General features: G+C 43.0%; 1 protein-coding gene across 2 annotated transcripts in view; it reads left to right on the top strand.

Moving 5' to 3' along the window:
- Positions 1-21,046, top strand: part of TET1 (tet methylcytosine dioxygenase 1) — an 88,891-nt gene that overhangs the window by 12,473 nt on the left and 55,372 nt on the right. For both annotated transcript variants that reach the window (XM_074874266.1, XM_074874267.1), the window contains 2 exons: positions 4,861-6,913; positions 14,193-14,243. In XM_074874266.1, coding sequence (XP_074730367.1) covers positions 4,985-6,913; positions 14,193-14,243 — 1,980 coding nt within the window. In that variant the 5' untranslated portion in view covers positions 4,861-4,984. The remainder of the gene's footprint in view (positions 1-4,860; positions 6,914-14,192; positions 14,244-21,046) is intronic.

Here is a 21,046-nt window from a genome sequence, read left to right as displayed (position 1 = left end):
GTCCTTGAGTAGTGACATGAGGCAATTTGCAACTGCCGCTGGTATCAGCGGAGTCATTGCCAGTGCTTTAAATGGAAAAGGGAGGGTAAAATATTTCCTAGTGTTACAGAAAACAAAACTTGAGTACTGAGTTTGTAGCTACCTAATATTTTGGTCCTAAATGTGGAAGAGTAAACAAAGAATTAACAATGTAATTTAGTCTTATTAAACACTGGTTGTGGCGGGCTAGTATTTGTCAAGACTACGGGCAGTGGGCTTTCTTTAAGGGAACCAAAGGTCTCTTGCTGATGGGCATTTCTCCCAAGAGCTTACAGTCACCTTGGGGGTCAGGTGTTCAGAGTCCCAGACAAATATAACTGAAGTCAAGTATTAATCAAAAAAAAAACCCCATTAAATTTTCCTTTAGGTGTCTGTTGCCCAGATCTCTTCTGAAAAACCTCAATTTACTCCAGTGACAAAATTGAAACAAAATGGATAAAACTGTTGCTGTTCTTGTGTCCCTGTATTGTCATCTTGGAGCAAGATAAATACTAGCAGCATCTGCCGTCGTCTTTAAGGCAGCATTTAAATGCCGGTCAGTTTCCTACAAATATCACCATTCTTTGTTGACCAACAAAAAGGGAAGTCTTCATTCGATTTTTATAGCCTCTAATTTTGGCCCTGAAAAGAAGCAACACTTTGGCTTTGATGCTTTGATGCTTTTCTACATTCCTGCCAGACAGGTATGTTTTTCTGTATTAAAAGAAAACAAAACAAAAAAACCCACTAGGATGGTCTTGCTTCTTTAGTCCTGAAACAACTATGTTACAGTTTCCAAATGCAGGTAAAGATGTATTATCATGAAGTATAATGATGATTTAAAAAAGATTTACAAAATTGTTATAAATGGAGCTTCTAATTGATAATTTTGATTATCATGCTTCCCAGACTTCCACAACAGCAGTGACAACTGTTTATGTAGAGAAGTCATATTAACAAAGCATTATACACATTCAGTATCTTCAAAAATCCAGTCTCTGTTTCCAGTCCAGGTCTCCTGTATTCTCTGGTCATTCTGCTTCTGTTTCAGGGCTGATAAAGGGAAAAAACTATCTCTTCAGTCCCCCTCCCGATTCACACATTCCCATCTTGCCTGGCCCTTGTTTGCTTGCTTTCTTCCTTGCTCTCCTGACTAGAGCCTCTGAAAGTAGCTCGCATTTCCTCTCCTGCCACTGTTATGTAGCACCAGCCGCTAATGGCCACAGATACACTGCCTGCTGCTTATTTCCAACTGATTTTGCAGCCCTCCAGGCTATCCTTTGGAATGAGGAGCCCAGCCTCTGTCAAAACCACAAGGAACATCAACCCGTTTAAAATCTTTATTGATGATCTGGACGAGGGAATCGAGTGCACCCTCAGTAAATTTGCAGATGACACCAAGTTGGGTGGGAGTGTTGATCTGCTCGAGCGTAGGGAAGCTCTGCAGAGAGACCTGGACAGGCTGGAGCGATGGGCTAAGGCCAACTGCAGGAGTTTCAATAAGGCCAAATGCCGGGTGCTGCACTTGGGCCACAACAACCCCCAGCAGTGCTACAGGCTTGGGGAGGAGTGGCTGGAGAGCTGCCAGTCAGAGAGGGACCTGGGGGTGTTGATTGACAGCCGGCTGAACATGAGCCAGCAGTGTGCCCAGGTGGCCCAGAAGGCCAATGGCATCCTGGCTTGTATCAGCACCAGCATGGCCAGCAACGACAGGGAAGTGATCTTACCCCTGTACTCGGCACTGGTGAGGCCACACCTCGATGACTGGGTTCAGTTTTGGGCCCCTCACTACAAAAAGGACATTGAATCACTTGAGTGGGTCCAAAGAAGGGCAACGAAGCTGGTGAAGGGTCTGGAGCACATGTCGTACGAGGAGCGGCTGAGGGAACTGGGGGTGTTTAGTCTGGAGAAGAGGAGGCTGAGGGGAGACCTCATCGCCCTCTACAACTACCTGAAAGGAGGTTGCAGAGAGCTGGGGATGAGTCTCTTGAACCAAGTAATAAGTGATAGAACAAGCGGTAATAACCTCAAGTTGCACCAGGGAAGGTTTAGACTGGATATTAGGGAGCATTTCTTTACAGAACGGGTAGTCAGGCGTTGGAATGGGCTGCCCAGGGAGGTGGTGGAGTCCCCATCCCTGGAGGGGTTTAAGAGTCGGGTTGACACAGCACTGAGGGATCTGGTGTAGTTGGGAACTGTCAGTGTTAGGTTAATGGTTAGACTGGATGATCTTCAAGGTCCTTTCCAACCTAGACGATTCTGTGATTCTGTGAAACTGAGGAAGCTTTTTGCAGGCTGCCAACAGCTATTTCATGGACCTGCTGACGTGATGCTGGTGCCCTCTTTGATTCATGGGGTGACTGGTAGTGGCCATGTCCCCCTTCCCCCACCAGAGAAGGGTAGGAGCAGGAAAGTACTCAGATTACCTTCATTTCAGCTTTGTATTTATTTTGCTATTTCAGTGTCTGATCCAACTTTTATAGAGCACTTCTGCAGGAGCTGTTCAGGTCTCTTCTTCTGTGGCCTTTGAAGCATTACCTGCAATTATAAACAAATACACATGTCTGCTTAGGCTCTCCAGGCTGGATGTTTTGCTGTGATGGAGGAGGGATACCATTAGCTTGTTTACTGTGTGTTTGATGGGCATCGTTTTCTGATCTGACCTGAGAAGTGGATTTAGCCTTGTCTTGTATAGCAGTGCTAGCTCTCAAATGATATTTGGGTGTGTGGAAAAACTGCTGTCTCAGGAATAATGTTCTTGTGATATGTAATATGAAGATATGATACTGAATAATCCCATCATTCTTAGATAAGATACTTGGTTTATATGTTGTAGTATACAGGATCAGTTGGCTTACTACTGTTGAATAAACAAGAGCTAGGCTTCAAAATGCTTTAAATAAGCCATTCAAAAAGAGTTTGGGGAATTACTGTTAGCCCTGGAGGTACTGTGGCCACTGGGCAGCTTGCTCAGGGCTGAGACAGTCAAGACAACAACCTTGCTGCCAGCGTGCTGGTTTGGGGAGCGGCAGGAGCCGGTGGTCCCGCACAGAGGCCGTGCACGTTGGCTGTGCTAGACCACCCCCTCAGCAGGCTAACGAGCTTATCGTGGTGCAGTGCAGCACTGCTTGGTGCAGATGGTTGTAAGCTTTCTGCACCTCTTGGGCTGTAGATATGTTTTGGTGGTCTGGGAGTCTGTTCTGCACTTGCCCTGGGCCTTTTTGTTTGCCTTGCACCAGCCAAACCTGTCTGCTGTAGTACTATTAAACATTCCTGGGGCATTAAGTAGACTGGGTTGCACCAGCGTAGCTCTCCTCACCTCCAGCAGAGCTCAGACCAGGCTGTGGGCAAGTGCAGCCTCCCTAAGTTCACCCTGCTGGCTTCAGGGTGGGGTTGAGGTCATGGAAAAGAGAGTGCACTCTGCGTCACCAGTCTTGAGGTGGTGGTGGTGGTGTCAGGAGCTCGGTAGCACACTTATTCCCTTTCCTACTTCCTTTAGAAGTCAGGATTTCCATTTTTTAACTTCCCTTAGAGGTCAGGATTTTAGACGTCATCCCCATGCTTTTTGTTCTTCCTTTTCTTTCCCTCTTCCCATCACAGAATCGTCTAGGTTGGAAAAGACCTTGAAGATCATCCAGTCCAACCATTAACCTAACATTGAGGTTAGGTGAGTGTGCATCAGTGAGGTGCAGGTGGCTGGTAGGTGACTTGATTTCAGCTTAAGGAATTCAAAGGAACGATGATGAAAGGGAAGGCACCCTCCTGCCTGAGACCACAGAGCCTCTTGATCTGCCTGCTCCCATTTTTAAGATGCCCTTGTCTACCCATCTGATCTATTCAAACAGCTAAATAAATCTTTAAAAGCCTTCCACAGGTACTTAGAAGCACCATGTACTTAAAAATTATGTACTTAGGAGTGTTGCTTTACATCTAAAAAACCTCAACCCACCTTGAAGGAAATCGGTTTGGAGCATGAAGAATCTGTTGTATCTTCTGAGATGACTGAGTTGAATTTGGGGAGTTGGGGGACTTCTGCATCGCAGTTGTATTTGAGGACAAAAGCTTAGGACAAATGTGTGGTATTTTGTTGAAGGCAAATGTGTCAGTACTCATAATGATGAAGCAGAGACGACTACCCGCGCAATACGTTGCATAGCTAGACAGGACAGAATCAAGGCTTTCAATGTAATATAGTGTGCTGGTGTGTTATTCTGAGAGATAACACTGGGAAAGGCAATTCCTCCCTGGTCCAGTTCCCCCGTGAGTAACACCATAAGTTAGACATCTTCGGAGAGCCAGTAACTTTTCACATTCTACCTGGGATTATGCTGTGGTGGGCAGCTGATGGACAGCAGAAGAATGAGAGATCCCCGGTGATGGTGTATGAGTGCACACACCCCCAGTAAACTCAGCTTTGTTCTTTTTTCCTGAATGTCCTTCCAGTGATAGATAAGCTATTGAACATAAAGCTATGGACGTAAACTTTACCTGTTCTTACTCAAGGGAAGGGGTGATTAATGAACTGTTAATAAGATTGAGAAAATTCAAACTTCTTGGAACTGACATAAAACAGTAAATATGTCACGTTGCCTGGTCCTTTGTGCTCCATTTGCTTATTCGTTCATGTTATCAAGCAGTCCATTTTGCAATATACTAGTATTTTCACAGCTTTTGTGTTAATTGAATGTAACATCCAATACCTACCAGTATTTCTAAGTCTACCTGTGTATTTTTAAATATTAAAAAATAGTCAGTTTAATATACATGTACCCTTCATTATTTAGAATATATATAGGTATATATTAGAATATTAATGCTGTTTTATATCTTCTTCTATTTCAGAGTTAACGCTGTATCACCACAGAGAGCAGCAATGGGAGTGTGCAGTTTTCTATTGAAAAGTTCTCTCAAGAGCTCATGATTTTTTTTCCATCTCTCCTCTTAACATTTCTACTACTCCGCAGACATGGCTCACCACGCGAGGCCTTCCAGATTAGTCAAAAAGGAAGAGTTAGGCAAAAGGAAAACTAACCAGGGCAAAAAGAAATCTAGCCAAGTGAGAAAGAAGACCACAAAGACTTCCACGAAAGCTGTTAGTTCTGGAAAAGGCAAAAAGCCAGCGCAAGAAAAAGATGTTAAGAAAAAACAGCAAGAAAAGAAACCAATCATGAGCTCTTCAGGTAGACTTCTCAGGAGCAGTGTAACCAGAACCTTGTCTGGAGCATCTTGGGTGAGTTTGGAGAAAGCTGACAATATCCTCTTTCATAGCCAGGATTCTTTCAACATCAATGGCTTTACAATGTCTCTCCGTAACCGATCATTCTCCCGTAGATTGTCCCAAACTCCAATTACAAAACCCAGGAAAGCTGCAGCACAAAAGAGGCTAGAAACAAAGGAAAAACATGAACAAGAAGCCCTGTCAGTAGTAGAAGAAAAAAGCATTGAAGCAGGTGAAAGAGGTTTGAAACAAGATTTAGCACAAAATGAGTTAGCTCCTCTGCCTGCAGATGATGTTCCATGTAGCGTAGGTGAAGAGCCCGCTACCACATGTGCCAGTCAAGACAGAGTGGTAGAAGTACCTGAAACAAATGACTCCGTTCCAAGCAGTCAGGTACCTGATGACCGTACGGAAGTGTCAGAGGTGAAATGCGAGCACGAAGACCTGCCCCATGAGCAGACACCCAGCGATCTCGATACGGGTAGTTCGGCTGAAGCGTTTGTGGAAGATGCTGCGCTTGTGCTTCCGTCTTCTCCTTCTGACTCTGTAATCACCCCTGAATCAAACTTGAAGGTGTGTGCAGAGACTCCCTTCGATCTGGTGCCTAACAGTAAAGAACCTGACTCCAGTTCTGTCGATACCTCAGGCCTCAGCTCAGCAGTACTGTTAGAAGAGTCGGTCCCACTTGCCAAATCCCCCATCGAAGCAGAGTCAGACCTGGTGCTACCTAGTGAAGAACAAGACTCGAATTCTGCACCTATAGTTACCTCTGAGTTTAACTCACAAGAACATTTATTAGAAGATGCAAGCTCACTTGCAGAGTCCTGCTTGAAGGCAGGCTGGGATTTAGAGTCTGAGAATAAAGACGTTGGTTCAAATTCCAGCTCTGTAGCTGCCACTGAATCAAATTTGCTTTTACATTTCGAAGGTGCAAGCTCACTTGCAGAATCCCACATGAAACTGGTTGCGGATTTTGTACCCGTTCACAAAGAACTTGACTCAAATTCGGATCTGAGCTGTCCAAGAGAGAATTCAGAATCTGACACAAAAAACCTATTTACAGTATGTGAACCAGTTTCCGATACCTCTTTAAACAATATTGAAGTGGAGGACATTGAACAACTTGTTAAATGTATCGATGCAGAGACATTAAGTTTGAATTCAGGTTATGTCCCCACTTTATCTCCAGATTTAGAAAAAAGCACAGTCAATAAAATCTCTGGTGAAAGCTCTGGACAATTCTCTGAAGGTTTTGTTTCAGAGTTGCCTTCAAGCATGGAAATCTCTGCTCTTGCCTCAGAAAAAGCCATAAATGCAGATTTGCCAGCTGACTCAAGACTGCAGCATAGTGATTATTCATCACAGCTGGGAAGTGTCGGAGTAAGCTTGAATTTGGTTCAGGACAACGTGAGCGACAGCATTGAAGCAGTTGAGGCCTCAGGGCCATCCTCTCTTAAAAATCCAGCTGGTGATTACCCTGTTCCATATTCATCTCTGCTCCCTATGCTAGAGAAAAAGAAACGAAGGCGTTGTGGCGTCTGTGAGCCCTGTCTGCGGAAAACAAATTGTGAAGAATGCAGCTGTTGCAGGAAACGCAAAACTAGTCACCGGATATGTAAAAAGAGAAAATGTGAAGAACTGAAAAAGCCACCACCACCAATCATGCTACCTTTTGAGGTAAGCCAAAGAAGTTGCAAATCAAGTCACTCTTTTGAGGCTTGAGGTGCATCTTAAAATTCTGCAGAGGGAAATGCTGGTCACTGTACAGCTTTAGAGAGCTTAGGGTTACTGTTGGAGCTAACAGGTTGTATAGTAACTTTCTATTGTCATCTATAGAGGTGTAGGTTACACTGAGCTGGGGTTATTCTTGTTCCTGCTATGTAAATGCATAAAATTGGAGGTAAGTATGGCTTTAACTCTGTGTTCCAGATATTGGCCAAAACAATGAATTGACTGAGGGCATGAAGAGATGAGAAAGAATTAAGTGCAAAATGTGGGGAGGGGGGAGAAAATGAGGGTAGTCTTGGGAGACTGTGAACTGTTAGGGAGCGTGTCTGTATTCCAAAATACTTAAGGTTAAAAAGCAAAGGAAGGCAGGCTGCTTGCTCTTTAATTCAGTTAAAGTAATTTGCTTGTGATGACAGATTTAGTGGAAATAAATTTATAAACTTCAGGACCAAATTGTAGCTGCATTTTCCCCTCTCACATCTCTCTGCCTTTCTAATTGTCTATTCTTCTGTTTCTCTCATTTCACTTCTCCTGCCTGTCTCCCTTCGTCTTTTACCACATCCCCCATACATACTTTCTTTTTCTGTGTTTCCTACTCATTTTTCTGATCCATCAGCCTTTTATAACCCAGGTCATTACTTTTGGAACAAAGAGAAGGGGAAAAGACAGTCTGTATGCCCCTGTGATAACAGCACTGACCTTCTGAGAGATTTCAGTTCCAGATCAGGCTTTAAATCAGGTAAGTAGGGAGTTGAACATAGATTTCCCACATCCCAACTGAATTCCCTGACCTCTGAGCTGCAGAGTTAGCCTCTGCACTGCCACGTCCTGCTAGAAGTGTTCTGCTTCGTGTGATCCAACAGTACCTGAGCCACAGAGGGGGAGATGCTGTCTCGGTAGTTAAGTCACTGGGACATTTGCCTTGGGATGTGGGAAACTGAAGTTCAAGTCTCTGCACCAGTGTGTCCTCCGAGTGGAGCAGTTCACGCTGGGGAGAATGCACCTGCAAAACCTTTCTGGATAGCAGTTTCATTAAAATGGTGTGTTCTTACAGCAGGTAGAAATTCTCGTCAGCTGCGGAGATCTCAGGAGACCTCCTGTTTTCGCTGCTCTGTCCTGTGCTTACCAGGGTTTGCAGAAAAGTCTGTTCTGTTTTTAAGGTAGGCGAGCAGAAAGAAAAGTCCTGTAGCAGTGAGGGGGTATGATATATTCCCCTTTGTGGGGGAAGTATATTTTAAGTTACAATGTTTAGGGAAGTAGGTTTAAACAGCTTGGCTCAGAGTTCATTCAAAAACCTCTTTGTGTCTCAACTGCTCTTAAATGCTCTTTAAAAAAAAAAAAAAAAGTGAGGGGAGGGACAGATATAATGTAGCATATATATTAAAACAGTAAAGGGGATAGAGACAGATCCTGACTTTTTACAGCAAAAGAGTAGCGATATTACATCCTTTTGTGTATTTAGTTAGGAGGATTGGAGAAGCTCATGGGAGAGAACTGGTGGAGTTGAGGTAGGAAGTGATCTAAAAGCCATGTTTTAAAAAGGGTTTTGGCAGGGTCGGTGAAAGGAAGCACTCCAGCTTTTCTGTCAACCTTTGTTTTCCAGGCTAAACATACTTCTTTTCTTGTTGCTCAGGCTGACCTTCTCCTTGCAGATTAGCTTTGCCCCTTCACCTTTGTCCTCTCTGGGTGCTCCTTTTGCTTTCTTTATGAGAGATTCCTTGTTTTTATTCTTTTCTTTGGCAGCTTTTTTTTTTTTTTGTGTGCTTTTATTTTATTAAACTGGTCGCATTTTGTACAATGCATTTAGAGCTGCACCAGAGGCTGCCTTCATTTCTCGTTAAATGTTGTCTGAAGTTTCAGAGTGCTGCACGGAGGAAATGAAGTATTCCTGACATTTAAGAACATGTCAGGTATTTTCTTATAAAATTGTATTTGAATGAAACCTGGTGCCTTTTCAGGTATTCCTAGAACCAAGCCTTGCCTCATTTGTAATCTCTAGAAACCGTGCTCTGAGAAAATGAAAGAGAAAAGTATTTCTACAATGTGGATATGTTACGAGAGCTCTTTAAAGTTTCTGAGATTACAGGGGGAGGTGTTGGGGAATGGGAAACACTCTATCACTCTGTTCAGCAGCTATCCTTTAGATAAGATTGTAGCACTCCGGAAGGGAATCCCATTGTGTTTTCCCAAACTGGTAGGACTTGGACTGTAACAGCTGGGATTTCTATGACAGTAATGTGTTTCAAATAGAGGGCAGCTGGGGAAAAACCAAAACTGTAGGTCTCTGTCCATGGTATAGAAAGTGAACATAGTAATTAAGAGAAATGAGGTTGGCTTCAGTGCATTCCTTGTTTGGGTGCATCTCTCTCTCATGTTGGTGGAATGTAAGCATTTTTTGGAGGTGATTCACTGGGAGGAGGGTGTAGGGGATAGCCATGCTCTGCATGAGCATAGTTTAAACATTGGTGTTTTGCCTTAAAGGGAATTATCTCTTCTCATTCGAACTAAACAGTGCAAAAGTCACAATAAAGTCAAGTGAGAGCTCTGTACATTAAATGGTTGTAGGATAATGGCTGTGGGATAAATAATGTAGGATAAATGGCTGTGCGGGGGTTGGCAGTCCATGCATGCTGTTTAAAATAGAAAAAGTGGTGGTTTTCCTTAAGAACTTATGTGGATTTGCAGTTATAGGGAGTGACGCCTGGCTGGTAGAAGTGGTGAACATAGACTGAAGTGCATATTCCAGCACACGTGCCCATGTGTGCACAAGCATTCAACCCTCAGAGAGTATCGGTTGCATGTTTGGAGCTGGTATTAGTTACATTACTGTTATTTTCATTAATTCACACATAATCCAGATAAAGATTTGAAAACTATATTGGACTTGAAAAATATCACTTAAAAATAACATCCACATAAACCTTCAGTGATACTTTACCTTGCTGAATGTGTAATGGGTTTTGCAGGGACGTGACATCATGAAAGTCTGGATAAAGCATTGTGGGCTCTAGTTCACAGACCCTGTGTGTAGCAATAATGTTATATGTAATGCCCCTCTTCCTGAGGGATTCACGCCGTGGCTGCTTGATTAGGAGCTAGTGAAGAAAAAATTCTAAAATACATAGGGGAAAAAGCTTTTTTGCTTACTGAATTTTTTGAAAGAGCAGCCCAGTAAATAAAAAATGTAAGCAAGCTTTGTAAAGAAAAGGAAAAAGGCTTTATCTTGGGTTACTGTCCCTCTCGGAATGAAGAGTGCAGGAACGCTCCACAGTGAAGAGAGGGTTTGACAAGTTTACATACACAAGAGTGTGGTGCTTCCACGTTTTTGTCTTGTCTTTCCAAGACTGCTGTTTTCTCAAATAGTATAGCAGTCACTGAAGGCTATTTCACAGCAATTTTCTACCAAAAAGCATATTTCATTCCAAGAAGTGGTCTGCTTTGCTGCCATTGCATCATCACGCACGTCGAGGCTGTCTGGATACGTTGCAGTGTGGGACAAGGATTTCGTAGGCTTCAAAACCAGCGTGTACCTAGGGAAGGTGGTCCATGATTTATTTTATTGTCTCCTTGGAAAACAGATTCTCATTCTGCACAGGCGGGTGTTGCAGATGTAGCAGCACATGCTTGGGATGAAAATGCTGCCTTCTGGGCACTTGCAGTCATCGGTCGTGCTGACTGTGGTGCATGGTGTGCTGGGCTCTGGCTGGCCGGGCGGACTCGGCTCTTGTCTGGCTCCCAGCTGGCCAGCGCTCTCCTGGGCGTAGTCATCACCCCGGCCCTGGCCCGGGAGGGTGCCAAGCTGAGCAGCTCCAGTTACCGAGGTGAACTTGCAGGCTTTCATAACATGCCACCGGAGCTCCTTTCGCCCAAAAGGCCATAAGCATACAGGGCTGCTGTAGAGCTGCTGCAAAACTGGTGGCTGCGGGAGACCTCATCTCCAAACGCTCCTTTCTGCAAAGCTTGCCAAGGGACCTACATTTTAGGGTCCTACCTGGGCAGGGAGCCCTCTTGGACTGAAAGCATCTGCCGGGGAGAGCTTTACTTTGTGTTGACTAACAGACTAATGTTGGATTTAGTGGGACCTGGAGTCAAAAAACTGGAAAAAAAAAAAAAAATCCGGTCACTGGGTTGACCAAGGTGTCTTGAGACATCTTATTTAACAGCTGTAATCTGAGTAACATGGAAATATTAAATAACAATAAGGGTCTGCTTGCTTGTGGGTTTTTAACGTGCTGCCGAAAACCCAGACATATTTAAAAAGGATGCTGCAATTAGAGTTGGTTGGGAACTTTCCAGTAAGCCATTCCTTGAATGGAAAATGCTGATTTAACAGGAAGCTTTCACAGCTACTATCTGTCTCCGTGCAACTATTTTGGGTGGAAAGCTGCTTCTCAAGGTTCCAAATGAAAGTTCTACTTAAAACTTAAACGGGGGAAGAGAATTATTAGAACAGCTTGGTGGTTAGGGCTTTTTGCCTGATGCAGACCAGGGGCTTGAACTTTGGTCTCCCACATCCCATCTGTCTCCTCTTGAATTTTTGAAAGGTTTGTTCTGCTTTGGAACACAACCAAGTGTCAAAATATCAAAAAAATAAAAGCAAGATGGAATTCTTGTTTTCTAGCCAGACCTAGTTATAATCAAGAAATTTAGGCTTTGTGGTATTTATTTTACAATAGGCTCCAGAAATATTTAAGCCAGTTAAATTTTCAAATGAGTGCACATAAAAGCACTCCTCTTGAATACGATACTTGAGAGTTTTGTAAGGGGATAGCACGTGGGCTAGAGGAGTTTGCTAACGCGTGTGGCAAAGATGAGTAAAGCTGTGTACAGCCTACCCTGCGGATGGATGCAAGGCAGGGAGTTGGAGTAGTGCAGTTTACTCTTATTTTACACATGCATGCTCTGTGGGTGTGTAAAATAATTGCAACTCGAACTTTGTCACTGCCTGTGATCCTGGGTGTGGATTATAATGCATCCTAAATTAGGGGGTAATGGGTTAGTTTGGGGTCTAGTTATTTTCAGAGGATGCATTTAAAAAGTTGCTGCTTCACTGCTCCTTAGTTTCTGTGCCAGTTCTTACAGCTCTGACAGAGAAATTTTTGTTTGAAGAGGTTTCTTTTCTTCCTTGTGTATGAGGACCCATCCTAACGGGAGGGGAAACTGCCTGAATAACAAGGAAACCTGAAACTACCACCTAAGTGCTGTCCAGTGCACGCAACAAATCGGGGGCTAAATCAGAATACTGGGTCTTAGGTTTCTAAGCTAACAAAATAAATACTTTTTTAATATTTTTTTTTTCCTGGATGGTAAAGCACCTTAAGTAGCCAAAACTTCAGAGAAGAATCACATCACCGAGTGTATGTACCTCTCTTGGTTTTATTATGCTTAAAGACCCTTGCAGACTTGCAGTATTTGGGGAAAACAATACAAATCAGTACTTTCATTTTACCTGATGGTAAATCCTAATCAATACAGTAGTCTGGTGCAACAAATGAGGAGCTTAAATACAAGGTAGCATCAGACCACAAAAATGGGCAACAGCTTTCTCTGACTTAATTGACAGTCTGCAGAATGAGTTGTGTGTCCACATCTGAGCTTTTGCACTGCTTAACTGATTTGCACCAATAACCGGACGGGAATTACACTTGTAATTTAGCAGTAAAGAAGAGAACAGTTTTGAACTGCAGTCTGTAGCTGCTGAAAAGATGTTCTTACTTTTTTTTTTCCATGTGTAGTGCATAAATCCATGGCCAACTTTCCGGTTTAGAGGTCAACTGCAGATTGTTTCCGTGAATGCTTCAGTGACTAGCGGTGTGTTAGATACGTTGTTATTCGTTTGTCCACCTTAGCAGGTGTCTGAGGGATACATCGGGGCTTGGTGTGAAAACTTGTGGTAGAGCTCCGACCCCTCCATCCTTCTTCCATCTGGATGAACGTTTTAAGCAGGTGGCGATGTGGGAAAATAATTGCATTTTACGCTTATATGGTGGCGTACTCACACGGTAATCTGTTTGCAGCAGATACTTTCTGTTTGGTGCTGTAGGAATAGATGAAGACGGCGCCTTATCTTGGAGTGGGGTCGTGGAGGGTGGATGCAGCGGGCACCGGCGGGCAGGCAGGGTCTGTGCGAGCCTCCTGGTTGTTGAGTCCGGTGGGTGCTGGGCTCCGGGTCCCAGGCAGAGTTTTTGGAGGGGGCTGGAGGTGCGCAGCGGCGGTTCCCTGGGCTGGGGGGCAGCTGGTGAAGGCAGGCCCTCGGCTGCGGCGCCCTCCGGGGGAGTGGCTCTTCCCAGGCCGAGCCGGGGTGCGTGGGGCAGCCTTACGGGGGACCCCCCCCCAGGCACTCGGCCTCCCCCCCGCTCTGCCCCCGCCGCTGGCTCCGGCCGTGCCGCCGCTTCGCCGGTCTGTGCCCACAGGCCCGTGTGCGGGCGCGCTCGCACGTGCGTGCCGGCGCGCGCGTCTCTGCCTGTGCGTGGAGGCGCGCGGGCGGGCGCGCGGGGGGCCGTGTCCTCGCCTGACCCCGCACGCAGCGGCCCTGGCGGAGCCGAAGGACCCCCGGGACCGCCGCCGCCGCCGCCCGGGTGGGTGCCCCGCGCGCCGCCCCCCGCTGCCCGGGGCCGTGCACGCGCCTGGGCGCGCGGCGGCGCCGGCTCCGCATCCGCACGCGCGGCGAGTCCGTGCCGCCTCTTGCGGGCCGCCGCTGCGGCGCCCGCACAGGAGACCCTTTGTTTGGGCAGGGCCGGCGCGAGCGCGGGAGGAGGCCGAGGCGGGCGGGGGGGGGGGGGCGCTGCGGGCCGCGGCCGCCCCATTGGCTGGGGCCGGCCCGCCGCTCCTCGCGCCCGCGGCGCGGGCGGGCGCGCGCGGGGAGGCGGGGGCGGGGCGCGCGCGCGCCGCGGAGCCGCACGAGGCTCGCGCCCGCGACGCCGCCTGGAGGAGGGCGCCGCTGCGGCAGGAAGCAAGATGGCCGCCTCGTGGGCGCCGCTGTGAGGAATGCGGGGCACCAGCGAGGCCGGGTCCAGGGGGGCGGCGGCGGGGCCTCTCCCCTCGGCCCTCTCCGGCGTCGCCGTGTGTCGGGGTGGCGGTGGAGGGGCCGCGTAGAGCCTCCGTCAGCCCTCTAAAGTGCCGCATGTAAAGCATTCTGGGTATTTAAGAAATATTGCAGTTTGATAATAAAATCGGAGGTGTCTGCCTTTGTGACCACAACTTATTCTGCAATTTGATGTTTTTTTAGGTTCTAACTGAAAACAAAAGACCTCAGAGGAGGAAGCAAAGAGTTTTAAAGGTAACTGATGATTGCTTTGATATTTATCCCCTCCCGTTTTAAGCAGCGTTTTCTTGTCATATAGATTAGGAAACCGAAGGGTTAACCTCTGGGAAGCGGCGCTTTCCAGCTATTCAGGAGATTAGCTAATTTTAAAAGCACAGAACATGTTCTTTTTTTTTTTTTTCCCTCCCTCTCTCCAGCATGTTGTATACCTATTTGAATCTTTCTGCACAAGTCTGCAGACCAAAAGTTTGCTTTCCATTGCATCGAAGATTCACTTTAATTTCCTCTATTCCTAGTTTCGTACTTCCAAAGGTAACAGTTGAATGTTGGTGGGGCTTTTAGTGTACGGATTTTATAGCATCTGAAATTTAATGCGAGAAGTCAATGTTATAATGCAAACCAAATGAACAAAAGTCAAAATTCTATGCTTACGTTACTATAGTTTTGATTTCCTTTTTTCTTTAAACACCTCAAGTGAAACTGAAGATTCTGTAAACTTACAGCAGCCTTCAGTTTCACGTGGTAACACTGTTTCTTCAACATTTTTAAGATGGCTATCTTTCATGATAACAAAAGATTGGTGTTTCAAATGGAAATGTTTTAGTCTTTGTAACAAAATACAGACTCACTACAATCACAGTTAATGTGTTTTTAAAAAGGTAATAAGTAGCACATTGATATTGCATCTTTGAGTTAGTCTTTAGAACATTTTGAATAGAAATAAGTTATTAAGTCTCTTGTTGCAAGCTAACATGTTGGAGGATGGATGCAAGCAAGATGGGTGGTATATGTGAGGTGAAGTTAAGGAAAATGACAAAAAATATATGTTGTTAAGACTTTTATTCTCTTATAAATGTAATATAAGATAGTTCAGTATTGTTTCAATACATGAAAATTTCAGAAGTTATTGGACATAGTGGATTTGATAAATGCTGAATGTCTGTAGCCTAATTCTATTTGAAAACATCCCAACTTACTAGCAGTTTCGTCTTCACTGTTACACGTTACAGAAATTTGTTTAAAGGAGTTAAAATTTTGTAAGACAAAGCAAAGTTAAAAGTTAAGATTAAGCGAGGAGCCAGTAACCTTCTTTGACTTGCAAGTATGTTCAGCCTCAAGGTGTGTCTTTTCATGTGGGAGTAGTTGTGCAGACCACCCCCCTGTATGCTAACAGTAATTGCGATTGTACAACACTAGCAAGTGCTTTTTTTTCTTGCATTAAATAAATTAATCCATTAAAACCCCAGCATTTTTCATTGTTGTGGATATGCTTTTAATCGTTTTAATTACCGCTGCTCTTGTACCATAGCGCGTAGGTGTAGTTAAAACTTTAGCATTTGTTCATTTTATGTTTTGTGCGGCTGATAGTAGCGTGCAAAATAAGGACTGTTTATAAATGAGTCATTCAGCTTTGTAACGTGTAATTGGTATGACACCTGTTCTGTCAAAGTGTGAAAAATCTTATTTTTTTGGTGATAGGCAGATATGTTGTCTTAGGCGACTGTCTACAGTAGAGGTTCATAGTGGGTCTTCAGATTTTTCGCCTTGAGTTCATTTTGCCACTGTTTCTAATTTGATGGCAGAGCAGGTTGCTATGTAATATGATGCTGTCATTCCTCTCCTTTCCAAAAACCTTTCTGAAAAGTTTTTTTCCCTTGGCTCTTAAATGGAAAGGCTTGTCTGTTTTTGTGTGTGTGCGTAGTATCGTACGTTAGTCATTGGACTTGTGTTTATTTCTGCTTCGACTTTTCCTTTGCTGAATTGATTCCGCGGTTGTTTCCACTTTGGTTTTAGGTACTGTTCTTTGTGTTTTCTAGTGTTTGGTTTTGGTTGTGGTGCTGAAGTGTATTTCGTAAGAGTTTATTCACTTGCATTCACCAAGTAAGGCATGGTACTGCTGAAGGCATCTCATGAAAGTCTAGGTTGGGGTTGGTGGGGTTTTCCTTTGGTTTTGGAGGGAAGAAGGGAGGTTGGTCATCTTAAGTTATGTTGCAGCTCTCTGTCAGCTGCAGTAAAGTTAGAAAAAGCTATGTAAGACTTCTTTACAAGGGCATTTTTAGAAATATGACATTCTGGTGTATGATTCTCTAACCTGGCTTCTGTTATTGGTGGGACTGCCATGTAAAGTGGTATTGTTGTATCTGTTGAATTGTAAATTCAGCATTTGATTTAATGATCAGTAGTGTTTGAGGGCATCTGAGCAGTGACACTTTCAAAATTTTAACAGAATACTTTGTTTTTCTTTGTATTTTGCTTCAAATAGTATTGAAACTTTCTTAAAGGAGGATCTGTAGTACTTTCTTCTAATCATACATGGAGTCAGTATTTTTCTAATCCTCCTAAGTTTTTATAGAGGCACGTTTTTTTACGTGGCGGGCTAGTGCTCTTTCTAATTGTTCTTCCTAGGACCGACATACTTACAAATTCTTCTGTACAGGGTGAAAATAAGCAGTGCTTTCCTGTTGAAAACAGGTTGCACAGATATAAACATTAAAACTAAAAGCAATACGTACTATTATACTGTAGCTTTTATTTACTATTTAGCATTTTCCACACTTGTGTGTTAATGCTCCTTTCTGCTTATTGGAGGAGTCATTTAGGAAATTCTTGTGTGCCATAAATACTGTATTAGGTTCTCCATGTTTATTTTGAAAGAACATCTGAAATATTCATCACGTCTAGCAAGCAAATACTTATTGAAGAAAGAGTCTTTGTGAGTTCATGGTAATGGATACTAAGGAAGGAATATACTCATGGTTTTTCTTACCATTTGTATTGTCTGTTTTCCCCAGTTAAGCAGATACTTCTTTAATTTTATTCCTGATAATGGAAAGTCTATATAGAAGGGTTTCATACTTAAAAATTAGTTTGCCTGCATTTCAAAAGGCATATTATACACCCTGCTTCACTTACTATAATTTTCCTTTTAGCCACTTAGCAGTGTTCTCACTCAGTTTGGGCAGTGCAGTGCACCTCTCCTCAACAGTGGGGGAATGTTTGCAGTCATGTGCAAGTTTATTAACACAGAGCTCAGAAGAATGGAACAGTCGAACGTGGCATCATATTGTCAGGGAAACCTACACTTTTTGAGTATAGGCAGCAGTGGCACGAGTAAGGAAACCTCACACAGATCAAGATACAACGGATGAAGAGCAGTCCGTGGTCTTTCTACTATGTTCTGTGGAGCCAAGGCTACCATTTGGATGGCTGCAGGTGTTTGCTGTGTTGATGGAGATTAAAAAAAAAAAAAAAAAAAGAACACAAAAAAAAGACCAAAAAAAAGGGAAGAGACTGTGGGAGAGATCCAGAATAATATATGCAGTGCTAAGTGAGTATTATAACTGCATGCACATTCTTTGTTCTCTGACTGATTCTGTTTGTGTGTTTATGCATAAACACTATAATGGTAATCGTGTGCGCCAGGAAAGTGTGAATGATGCCTGCTAAACTCTGTAAAATCCGTTCAGTTTAAGCCAAGCCAAAAGCCAGAGATGACTCAGTATCTAGAACTTTTGGTTTGTTTATAAACATCATATTAGGAACCAGTAAAAGTTTCATTTCCATCAAAGCTAGAAATATATACTTGAGCACTCTTAATTTTTCTCCTTCACGCATACAAAGCATAGTCTTTTTTATCAAAAACAACTTTAAAATGGAAAGTTGGTTTGGCAGACCTGCTGTTGCCCCTTTTACAATACAGTTTTATTTTTGCTGCTGAAAGAAATTAAAAGTACATTTTTTTGGTCAAGCTCATATATGTGCTAATAAGAGTTAAGGAAAGTAATAGGAAAGGCTAATATTCATGATAATGCTTTGAGTGAGCATGGATTGAACTGATTTTGAAGATTTATTCTAAATTCGGGTGTATGTTTTTAGTGCAAAATATCTGCCAGAATATTTACCTGGAAGAAATTAGATTTTACTGCTTTTTTTCACCTTTAAAATAAGATATGAGCAAGTCAATGGATGGAATTGCACTGCAGTGGAATTTTACAGAGGAGGAAGACAGAATGGTGTAATACAAGTTGGAAAGGATGTTGTCCAGAAAATACTTATCTTACTCTTTGTGGTTTTTAAAGGGATGTTATCACCTTGGAACGTATTCCTTCAGTAAATACCAATTAAAATTGCTTTGAGTACTGGTTGAAAGTGTCTGCCTATTTCTTATGTGCCTTTTTGCTCCCTTTTTTTGATAGGGAGAGCTTACTTTTGTTATGTGAGTGGCCTACACAGATTAGTTTTAAAACTTTTGTTTTAAAAAAATAAGATAAATAAGTCATTTGGCTATTAGTTTAAAAAAAATCTAGGTGTAATGTTTTGAAAGAAGTGTTCTTCTAATTTTGGCCTTTTTTCAAGCTGGATGTGTATCTGTCTAAATGGGGGTTAAATTTTTTTTTGCTCTTGATAGGCTCATGCACCTCACTTGATGTGAGCAGGCGTGGTGATGGTTGTAATTTAGTACCACGCTTCCACGTGCAGCCTTTCTAGCACTTCCACATGATTGCACTCATGCACACATATGAAGCACGCCCATATTTTGTTTGTACAGTACTGCTAAGACTACTCATGTATGTAGACATTTTTTGAATGGAGTCCTGACAAAGAAGGCCTTTGTAAATGGTCTGTAAATTATTAATCTTACTCTAGTAATTTTCTAATCCTTAGTTTTTTCAGCCAGTTTCTGGGGGAGTTGATGCCTGTCCCTTGTGGACTTTTTCCTGTGGTGCAGAGCGAGCTGGATAGGATGCAGAGACGCTCTCCTTCCCTTGCCCCCGCTGTTCCTGCAGAGCTCCCTTACTTCAGTGCTGCTCCCTCTCCACACCACCTCCTTCTCAGGACCCCCGTGCTGCTTCCTCAGCAGCACCATCATGCTACTCTTTTCCCCCACAACCCAGCTCCCCAAAATGTTGAGGGAAGAAAGGGACACTGTCCTTTGGGAGGAGGACAGCGGAGGAGTAGGGTTTTCTGGTTTGACTCATTTGTTGCTGTATTAGAGCAGTTGTGAGGATAGCACCACTCCTCCTCTTCTCGGGGAATGGTGGAGGCAGGGGTACAATGAGGCTGGGAAGTGTTGAGCAAGGCCAGGCTGAGTGAACCTGGTGATTACAGTGGTTTGGGGAGGGTTTTTGCATGTTTTGAATCACTATTTATTTGTAGATCTTCACTGTCACTGTTTGCTTTAGTGCAGTGTTGAGTCTTCCACTTTAGTGGATTTAGAGGTGGAGCTTCTTAAAAAGGTGGAAAATGTGTTTGTGATCAAAAATCTCATAAGATAACCAGCAAAAGTAACATAGCTTGTGGGAAGGAAGGAAAATGTACATGTGTAGATGAAGATCAGTTGCACAGGTATATTTATACTTGTTTAGGTGCTCATAATGACCGTTGAGCATTACAAAACAAACCACTGTTTTCCTATTCCAGGTATGTTGTTTTGTTGATATCATTTGTATTCGCTACTGAATTATGAGCTTTACTGAATACTTGTACTTGCTGTATGTAATGTAGGCATTGAAATAATTGAGATGGCTTTGCAAATTCCAGAAATCTGTTGTCAGTTTGCTGTTTGTCCATACGTTTATAGACAGTAGTATCTAGGAAGATGCTTTGAAAATGGGCACTCCTTGTTTAGAATCTGATACCACGTTGCTAAGCAAGTTTGTTTATTGCTTTTAGTAACTGATGTGGGAGAAAACCAGTGAGAAACCCCAGACTTATTTCAGTGGCAGCAGATTTTCACTTCTGTGATTTATTTTCTTTCTGTGATGTTATACTAAGGTTTTTATATTTAGTGTTACTGAGTATGAGAAAGTTAATTTCACAGATACTACTGCAACAAACTTTCCCATTGACATTAGTAGGAGCTTTGCCTATGTAGAGATGGAAAGATTTAATTCCTACTAAAATAAATTCCTAATTACAGGGTTTTGTTTGGGAGGTAAGAAGAATCCATGCATTCTTATAAAGGTGTTTTCTTTTTAAATGTCAGTACGTGAAACTTAACCAATATCAACAAAAGATATTTAAGGACATATAAGAAACTAACAATAATCACTTTTCATTAACTTACATAAAATTAGTATATAGAATATATTTGACTGCCCTTGTTGTCCTAACGGCTTTAATATTAAGCCTTTTAGAATATTAGGATTTTTCAAGGCTAACTTAAAATTGAGTGGTTTGTGGACTGAAAATCGAGTGGTTTGTGTCTTGACACTTGACTGTGAATTCCTCAGTCGGTGTTTTGTTGGTGTTGTCTGGATTGTGTTATAATTTAATTGATGCTCTGTAGTAAAATTTGGCTCTACGTTTAATCTTCCTAAAGTAAAGGTTATGCTGAACTTGTGAATAAGAAGAAAAATTTCTGTGTATTTGAAAATGTAAAGCATTTACTTTTGTGACAGATAATAACTGTCTGAATTCTGCAGTGCAAGCACTAGTATTGCAATGCTGCTCCAGAAAAACATTGCTGCTGTTAGGTATGTGAATGAAAGTTGGTACTTCTGTAAAGAGAAAGTGGAAGTTACATACAGTGTAAATTTCGTTTTGAGCTTTACTTAAAACCATGGGTGTGCTAGCTCTGATTGAGACAGAAGAGAAACATTATTTGCCATTTTTTAGGCTTTTTTCCTCATGAGAATAAGTAAAATGTTAGATGGAAAATCCTGAATAGTGCTACATCCTTGTAGCTTGGTGGCTTAAGTGATCATCATGATTATTTTTCTTTCTTTTATGAGTTAGCTGTTCCTCTGACATACCTGTCACTGACTTTTCTATTGCTAAAGAGTATCAGTTATTCCTTTTAGTCTTGTGGCCCCTCA

This window comes from Strix uralensis, chromosome 7 (assembly GCF_047716275.1).
Source record: "Strix uralensis isolate ZFMK-TIS-50842 chromosome 7, bStrUra1, whole genome shotgun sequence".
Classification (NCBI taxonomy): Eukaryota; Metazoa; Chordata; class Aves; order Strigiformes; family Strigidae; genus Strix; species Strix uralensis.
This window is presented reverse-complemented; position numbering and strand designations above follow the sequence as displayed.